This window comes from Notothenia coriiceps, unplaced genomic scaffold (assembly GCF_000735185.1).
Source record: "Notothenia coriiceps isolate Sejong01 unplaced genomic scaffold, NC01 NC01_scaffold00003852, whole genome shotgun sequence".
Lineage (NCBI taxonomy): Eukaryota > Metazoa > Chordata > Actinopteri > Perciformes > Nototheniidae > Notothenia > Notothenia coriiceps.
The window spans coordinates 1-9,105 of NW_011336553.1; the positions used below are offsets into that span (position 1 = coordinate 1).

The following is a 9,105-nucleotide window of genomic DNA, read 5'->3' on the forward strand; positions in this document are numbered from 1 at the left end:
TCTCGCGTCTCTCCTCCGGTACACAGCACCGTAGTGTGGAGTTGCATTAGGTAACGCGAGATACGGTTGATACTTGCGCATTAGTTTCTGTTATGGATCAGTATCAACAGTCCTGCCAGTAACGTTACTATATTATCAATGCTACTTTAGTTATAGCCTGATATATGATAGCTAACTTTACAATGTTGTGATGTGACGTTAGCTAACATTCTGTAGCTAACGCCGGTCACTCACCAAGATAGCTGCCCAGTTCTCCACTGGTTCTCCTCACACCACAGCTCAATTTCTCTCCGATGGCCGTTATTTCTTCTAATCCTTGGCTGCTCCTGGTCTCTTGGATGCCTAGCAGGCTCATAATTATAAGGTTGTGGTCCGTCATATGCATTCGAATATTCATGTTCAACTTCTTCTGTGTCTTCTGTGTCGAAACTAGCATTGGGATCCATGTTTATTAATACGTTACACCGGCCGCTCTCCCCCTTGTGTCCCCCGTGTTACGTCACACGCGGGAGGTCACGTGCCGAGGCTTTTTTATGCGGAAGTGAACATTTCTTACAAAAACGACGCCAGATGTCACTGTAGTGTATATCTCTGTATATTTTTTTGAAAATCTAGTGTATTCATCATTTTCCTACACATTTATTCACAGGTGTCTTTAACCTGGAAGTTGCTCTTTAATGAAAAACAATTATAAACACTTGTACTGTTTTACAAACGCAAAAGGCTGTTTGTTTCTGTGTGATTAAAATGCTCTGCTTTCCGTCTAGCCAAATGCCTCTCAGCTGCTTTAAAATTGATCCTTCTTGGTCTTAAGTCAAATGTAATTGTACAAGAGCTAGACAATGGTTGATTAATGCCATGATGAGATGATAGGAATCTACTCACTCACGTGAGGACTGCACTCACCATGGTGATAATTAAAGGGGCCATAATATGTCAATTTTCATCATATTTGTATTTTGTGTCTCTATTTTTTACATGTCTCCATGCTTTAATGTTCAAAAAGCTCTTTATTGTTCTCATAACCTGTGCTGCAGCACCTCTTTTCACCCTCTGTCTGAAACCAGAGCCCAGTCTGCTCTGATTGGTTAGCTGGCCGGCTCTGTTGTGATTGGTCAACCCCTTAGAGATGTCCCTCCCCTTAGCCTTTCACATATAACGTGTTGGAGCTCTCGTGTCTAGTCTAGAGTGTTACAAAGTGATGATGTCAATAGTTTTTTATTCATTTCATTATTATTTTTTAAAGTTACTGTTTTTTGATTACATGTGGACATTAATTCATTTGATCATTTTTTAAATTCTAAATATGTGCATTCTGGGCTTAAACAAATGTAGACAATGCAGCCAATAACAGTGGTAAATAGATGTTGCGGAGGCGTGTGGCGCAGTGGATAGAGCGTTGGTGTTGGGATCAGGGGAGCACAGGTTCAAACCCCACTGCAGTCAGCATGTCATTGTGTCCCTGGGCAAGACACTTCACCCCAAATTGCTCGTGTGGGGATTGTCCACAGTATTGAGTATGTAAGTCGCTTTGGATAAAAGTGTTTAACAAGTAACATGTAATGTAATGTTGAGCATCTTTTTTGTCTCCTTTTTTATTATTATTAAAAAATGAAATCACATATCAGCATTTTATCCTCAACTTTGAAGCTGTTGCATTCTTAACACTGCTTACCTTCTCCATCAGATGACTACCCATCATCATCCCAAGGCGCACGCAAATGGGACAAGATAATGGTGGACATCGGCGAGGAGGAGAAGAATGAGAAGCTGGAGGGAGACGCAGCGCTCAACAAGCTCTTCCAACAGATCTACTGCGATGGAACAGACGAGGTCAAACGAGCCATGAACAAGTCCTTCGTGAGTACTTTATACTTCAGTTACGAGTAGTCACTTAAACCAGGGGTTCTCAAACTTCGATAAGGTACCCCTGATAATCGTGACAGCCTACGAGTTAGCTTATTCTTTGTTCGCGTGGATGCCATTTAAACCCTTTTTATTCTGCAGTCTTTTTAAATCTAAATACTTTTCATATTGATAAACTGAAACATATTTAAATTAATTTTGGTCTCCCGTCACTGTTCACAAAAACCTAACTATAGTTTTTGTAATTGATGCATCTTGTGTCGATCAGATCAAAGCTAACGTAAGCCCAATGGGCAAAATATGTTGTGAATTATCCTTATTTGTGGAAATGCAATTTTTAATCATATAGCACATTTTTATTATATAAGACATTATTTTGCAGGCCCTCTGAAAGGTTGCCACAAACCCAGAATTTGTGGATCACTGACGTAAAAGACAGTGGCCATAGTAGCCAACGATTGTTGCTACCAAAGATTTAGTAAGACTATATTTTTTTTGTCATAAACTTAAGCGACAAATGAAGCCATCGTGGAGGGCCAGAAACCGCAACAAGAAAATAGAAACCTGAAATGGCTCCTTAGGGCTGGCTCCAAAAATGATATGATTTATGCTGTACAACCTAAAAGTGGTGTTTTTGACCTTCAGTCATCTTTGCATTTGGTTTAAACCAGCTATTCTCAACTATAGCGAGACACCAAAGTGTCACACCCAAGTGTCAAGCTGAAAGTTTATTTTCCTCACTTCAGCTAACATAACATATTTACAGCACAATTTATTTCACATGATGGTTTTTTTCGTATCTATTTTATTTGTTAGCAATTAGAATAGGGCATAGGGTTGAGAACCCCTGGTTTCACTAGGCACACTCAGTACAGTAGAGAATATATAAGGTGAGTTCAAATAGAAATGCGCATTTTTTATTAATTATCTTCCTACTTTTACCGAAAGCTAGATATTTGTTACCGGTAAAGAAATCCCCCTTTTATATTAATACTTATGGAGTCGATGATGAGTAATCTCAGCCCTGAGCCTGTTTAAGTAGAGAGACGGTGTTGCATAACTACAGTACCCCTTGTCCTTGTGCAGATGGAGTCGGCGGGAACAGTCCTGAGCACCAACTGGACCGATGTGGGCAAGAGAAAAGTGGATATGAACCCACCGGACGACGTAGACTACAAGAAGTACTGAGCACCTCTCTCCCTCCTCCTCTCTGCCTCTCTTTGTTTGACATCATCTTTCTTCACATCTGTCCGACGGGAGTCCTTGTTGCCATGCAGTCTCGGTGGCGGTCCTCTTCCCAACCCCTCAGTTGTGCTCCGGTGTTTTCACTAAGTGCTGTGTTCCCACTTTTCACTCCTGGCCCACTCTCTGCAATAACTCGCCTAGTATGAAAAATCTGTTGAACAGATTGATTTGCAGATTTTTTTTAAAGGCCAAAGGAAAGTCTGAATTCAAATGTGACTGACAGACATGAAATTCTCCAATTCCACTTTCCCATCACTCTCCCCTCCTCTGCTCTGCTTTTCCTGGTTTTCTCAAATAATAAACGCCCGCAGCCTTTCTAGTCGGGAGCCTTTTACAAGTTCCTATTATCAACACTTGTATAAAAATGTAAAAGAAAATCAGAACAACTTGAGATGTTTAAATGATAACTATGATTGCATTTTTTTGCTCCTGCAGTTTCCTTTCTCTACGCTCAGTAAAAAGTCAACAGCAACACTCTGACTTGTTGGGAATGTTGTGTGACACGTCAGCTTAGCACCAGTCGTTCCTTCAGTGTGATTCAAGCTTCAGTGTAAATAAAAGATTTGTTGTTTGGCTCACAAACGCTGCCTTCTGTTTTGTGGTTTGTTCTCTCTGGAAAGGAAAGAAAAAAGAAAAAAAAAAGGCAATATTTGACGACATAGTGCCATGCTCTGTGATTGTGTGAAATGTGGTATTACTGATATGAGTACGGCAGGATGGGGGTTTAGGTATCGTGGTGCGATAAGTATCAACACACAGAGCCGCGAGAGTTTTGGCCAGCAGCCTCAGCGGTGGGGGTGGTGATCTACAGCAGGTACCTTTGCCCGTTCTCCAACCATATCCAGCTGCAGCAGTGAGGGGGCGTCCTGCCGCGGCATGAGGGCATTAATATGGATCAGCCTCCTAACCGCATCATCAAGCCTCTCGCGCCGAGTTAAATGCATCACACATCGTTTCATCTCTCGTGACGATCAAAAGCCCGTTTGTGGCTCTAGATGGAACTCTGAGCTCCACAACACACACACACACACACACACACTCCTCCACGATCCCTGACACACACCAAAAACACCGCCCCCATCCTTACCCCCTACCCCTGCCCGAGGCGGCTCTGCGACATCAAAAGGAGCTAAGCGCTTTGCATCGTGGGTAAGATCTGGGAGCGTGACGGCTACAGAGTCTTTAGTCTCATTAAAGAGTTCTCGAGCAGCAACTCTCACATTAAAGAACTCTGAAAACTTCCTTCTGCTCGTCACTTCGGAGCAGCACCCAGATGTGACGCATCTCAAAACTGAGAGCGATTCTGGGATGTTCCCAAATGATATGATAGGTTATTAGCGATATGTATTAACAAACAGGATATGAGGTCAATAACCAAAGGAAACCGGGGTGACACTTAAAAGTTTCCTTACAAAAAGTTTATTCAGCGATATTGCACTTTGAGATAGCATCTTCAATGCAGATGAAAGAACATTGAGATGAAAGTTCGAGAGACCGTCCGGTACATTGTTTTAATGAGCTACTCATGAAAATTAAAATAAATGGCTTGAGAACACACAAAATATTTCTCACTAGAGTGAAATTGAAACAAACAATAGGTGCTATTTAAGCCAGCTGACTGCTATTGAAATACGTTACACCATATACATTTAATTTACATTAAAGAATGAAATAAAATAAATGATTACCAGCTCTATAAATACAAGCTTAACTGCCTTTTTGTCTAGATGAATAGGTGGCATTCTACATCAAATCATTGGATGTTTTGTATCATAACCTCTGTTCTCCTGACAGCATGTTGCACTGCAGCTGAGCTGGATCTAAATCCATAGCAGGTATGTTTTTTTAATAAGACAAGCTGTGCAGCATGCAGCCATGCTTACTCCTACATGTGAGAACATGACTGTCCTAGATTCTGCTCCATGCATTTCTAATGTGTAGGCACCACTCAGTTCTGCTCAGACCGGCAGGTAACTACAGTAAATTACAAGAAGAAGCCACCAACTCCCTTGCATAGACTTATCCCATCATCCCCCCCTTCCCTTAAAATCCCATCTGCGTTGCCATATCGAAAATGTAAATACCAGAGGCGTAAAATCATTGTAAATGAGTTATAATGCAAATACAAATACGTTAATGTGTACTTTTTGTATTTTACCAAAAGTTTGTTTAGATGATTTGTTTGTGTCTTCTTTAAGCACGTTAATGTAGCTATGATGTAGCTATGTCTCATGCAAACTCTTCAAATGAAGTTGGTAGAGAAAACGACCTGTTGGGATTTATAAATATCCTAGCTTACACCAAGCATGTGAATAGATGCGTAATACAGACAGCATAGACTAAAACCAACGACTCGTTCAAAATATCGTACATTATGGCACTTTTGGTATATTTGATAATACATTGTATAGAGGGCATAAATCGTACAAAGGCGATACATATCATACATCTGGCACCACTGAACCCCGCCCCATCCTGGTATCTTCCCTCCTGGACTCTAGCATCTCCCAAGATCTTCGGGGCTGCTTACACCAGGCCCATAATGCGGGCCACCCACCAGTTGCAGGGCATGATGACTCTACATGCCACCCTGCAACCGCGGTAGTGGTACGGGTACGGGTGGTACCCCCCCAGCGGCTCGCAGATCCTCTGGCAGTGGGTGTAGCTGCGGCGGCACTCGTGGCAGCAGATGCCCTCGTGGTCCAGCATCGGGTCGATGTTCATGGAGCCCTGCTCACCCTCCAGGCCGCTCTGAGAGGAGAGGGAGAAGACAGCGGTCAGAGAGCGCACAGTGTGTGTGTGGCACTCTGCCATGTACTGTACGTCTTTAGCGCCGGGGAAGACTCTTCTCAAACCAATTAAAAATTGATTTCCGACAGGCGGGGATGGGGAGGAGGGGATGTTTTTAGATGTTGGTTTTTGTTGTCAAATATTTTCTTTTTCAACGTAGCGCTCGCTATTCAACCCCCCCCCCCCTCTGTGGTTGTCAGGAGTGTGTAGCAGGGAATGGGGGATGCTTAGAGAGGGATTAGGAAACATGGGGCCCAACATAGGGGGTAGGGACGGAAGGGCAAGGGGGTAGTGCATGTATGGGGACCCTGTGTGTGCTCAGCAGGGTGAAGGGCTGCAGTGGAGTATGGGGGTGGTTGATGGGGAATATTCAACGCCCAATGCTGAAGAGGGAAAAGCTTTTGGACAGCCTTATCATAAGAAACGATTCTCTGATAAACGGGGGGACACTGCCAGTAAATACTCAGATTTGCGAGTGACACGCCGCCCCTCCGCCGGTGACCCCGGCATCTGCTGCCGCTCGCACAGCTGTGAGAGAACTCCTCGGTGAAAGCCTTCTCAGTTAGCCCTCAGATGTGAGAAGCGTGACGAGTGGACGGTGAATGGAAACAGTAGGAGGAGTTGTGTGGTGTGAGCTCACGCTGATAGGGTTCCCGGTGTGGATCTCGGTGCCTCACACTTCCCTGCGCTGCGCTGCGGGCGGGGGCTGCCCTCCTCTTGCCTCTGTCCGCCTGCACACATCACAGTCTCAGTTTCTGACAGCAAACCAAATTGTAGGAGCCAGGGCGACTGAAGTGCTGAGTTGCACAGCCGTCTCTCCGGGCAGGCATTTTGATATCGTCAGTTAGAATATGGAATTAAAATGTTGTTTTGAAACTTTTGAACCCCGCCAGCAAGCTAAAAATGTACCACTCGCTATAGCTCTTGCATACTGCAAAAGGACTTTTTTTTTTTTCTACAACTGCGTGATGTTAAGGGAAATGTAGAGACCGGGGACTAGGGTGCAAAATTCCGTGGGAATTTTCAAAGAGTGGGAAACTGTGTCCAGCGGGAATTAACGGGAATTTTATGGGGAATAAGACTGGGGAATTCAAAATGTAAAGGTTTAGCTCGTTGCATAGGGGAACTTAAAACTATAGTTGGGGAAAGTATATTTTGAGCAGTTAGTGCTTGACGTAAAAATATAAACAGATTCCATGTTCAGAGTTACACTTGGAAGGTTATCCTATGCCATTAGCACCATCTGCTTACGGCTATGGCGTAGTGAGACCACACAAAGGTCGCAACAGGCTCACGAAAGTGTGAGAGTGGGGGAAAAAGCTGAGTTTTACCATTTCATTAAACAGTTTGCCATCAAACCAATAAGGCTCTTTGAACCGAACACAGAGCCATCCTCAACAAGGCTGGACAGTGACACTGAAGAGGAAGACTCTTAGAGTGTGAGGCCCAGGAAGAGCCCGTTGACTGAAAGGGTTTAGCAAAAATGCAGAGGGTTGCTTGAAGGAAGATTTGCATGTTTGATAGGACTTTTTGGAGGGAGAAGGGCTCTTTTCATTGAACATTTTGAATTGGACTTTGTGGGGATCTTTGGATGGGGGGTGCATTTTTTATTCATTTTTTAATGAGTGGGGTTGGGGGGGATGAGTAACATTTAACTCAACATTCCCGTTTTCGTTCTTCAATGAAAAAAATAATAGTTCAATAAAATAATTAAAAAATTGTTCTGTTCTACTTTAAAAAATATATATGTTGAAATGTCATGTTTTTTTGTTTACTTTTGCATCGAATATTTCCAAAATTCCCCAGCTTAACTTCCCATGGAAAACTTTCCGGAAATTTACCGGAAACTTTCCGCCCCTTTGCAACCCTACGTTTGACCCATATCCTCTTTGTTTCACTATTACTTATCTTAGGATTTACATTTTAATATCTTTGCTACAAGCTGTTTTGTTGCTTACTGGTTGAGTAGGTGGGTCGGAGCCAGAAGATCGGCAGCCCTCCACACAAGTCCTTTATCTTGCTGCTCAGGAAGGCGGAGTCTGAGATGGGGGCGCCAGCGGCCACCAAGATAAGATCTTCATCAAATTTGGCCGGCATCACCTCGTCCTCCTTTAAGTGAAGTGAAGAAGGTGAGGAGAAAATTAGCACACACTCAAACAAACATGACAACAAAGCGTCTGAAGACGCCTGCTGAAGGCTTAAAATCACACTTTTTTTACGGATCTTGTTACTAGCCTTCCCCTTTAAATAGCCCACAGTATTTGCATTCCGTCCGAGTCTAATCTGCATTAACGCCGTGCTGTTAATGCTCCTTATCACGACATAAAAACAAGTAGTAATAAAAAAAGCCCTTGAGGCTTCAGTACACAGATTCCCTCTTCAATAACATTTAGCTGTATACAGGATGTCAGCACTCATCAAGATCTGAAGGGGGGGAGAGGATGGCCTAAATGTGCAGTTTTCTGCAAATAAACTAATGAGGTTTCCAGAGGAGAGACTGTGTAAACAAATAATCTGTATCAACAGCCTGCAGGTGAAAGGGGAATTCTGTGGGGATGATTTGGCCCTGAGGCATTTGTTCCTGAGGGGTGCAGCGCACTAGCCACAGCCATGTTTAAGGGAACGATATCCTCCAACCTTTCAGAAATGCAGTTTTTTTCTCTTCTCCCCCAACTCAAATGGTTTGCTGGAGGGACAAATAGAAGCGGGGGTCCTTCTCCACTGATAAGAGATATCTGACCCACTCTCTCTGGATGGGGACACATATGTGTGTGTACATGTGTGTGTGCTTATCTAACCCATATTTGCCATCACTCTAAATTATAGCAAATGACCAGCCTGCAGCTACCATTACAGCAACATCTCCCTTTCTCCACACAGACACACACACACACTCACACACACTCACACACACACACACACTCACACACACACACACACACACACACTCACACACATACACGAATGTGAGCCAAACGATCATTTATGAGGCAAAGGGAGGCGATAACACAAACACACACAAAAGCACAAACGTGAAATAAATGATCTGTTATGAGGCAGAGAGAGGCAATAAGAGCAGCCCTGCGTGATAATTAATTGTGTGTGTGTGTGTGTGATAGTGTGTGTGTGGACTCTATCAGCGTTCACTCCATCTTACCACTTTCCTCCCATTGTGATCCTCAAAGTGCCCCTAGTCCTTTGAGT

General features: G+C 43.5%; 2 protein-coding genes across 2 annotated transcripts in view; one reads left to right on the forward strand and one right to left on the reverse strand.

Annotated features, from left to right (window-relative positions):
* The first annotated feature begins 1,655 nt into the window (after positions 1–1,655).
* On the forward strand, positions 1,656–3,693 carry LOC104941757 (suppressor of G2 allele of SKP1 homolog). Its single transcript, XM_010766892.1, has 2 exons — positions 1,656–1,860; positions 2,953–3,693. Exons 1-2 carry the CDS (start codon positions 1,735–1,737, stop codon positions 3,052–3,054), a joined length of 228 nt encoding a protein of 75 aa, XP_010765194.1. The 5' UTR covers positions 1,656–1,734; the 3' UTR covers positions 3,055–3,693.
* Positions 3,694–4,521: 828 nt separating this feature from the next.
* LOC104941760 (chondromodulin) overlaps positions 4,522–9,105 on the reverse strand; it is an 8,705-nt gene continuing 4,121 nt past the window's right edge. The window contains exons 5-7 of the mRNA XM_010766895.1: positions 7,860–8,010; positions 6,542–6,632; positions 4,522–5,956 (exon numbers count right to left, since the gene is read on the reverse strand). Coding sequence (XP_010765197.1) covers positions 5,638–5,956; positions 6,542–6,632; positions 7,860–8,010 — 561 coding nt within the window. The 3' untranslated portion in view covers positions 4,522–5,637. The remainder of the gene's footprint in view (positions 5,957–6,541; positions 6,633–7,859; positions 8,011–9,105) is intronic.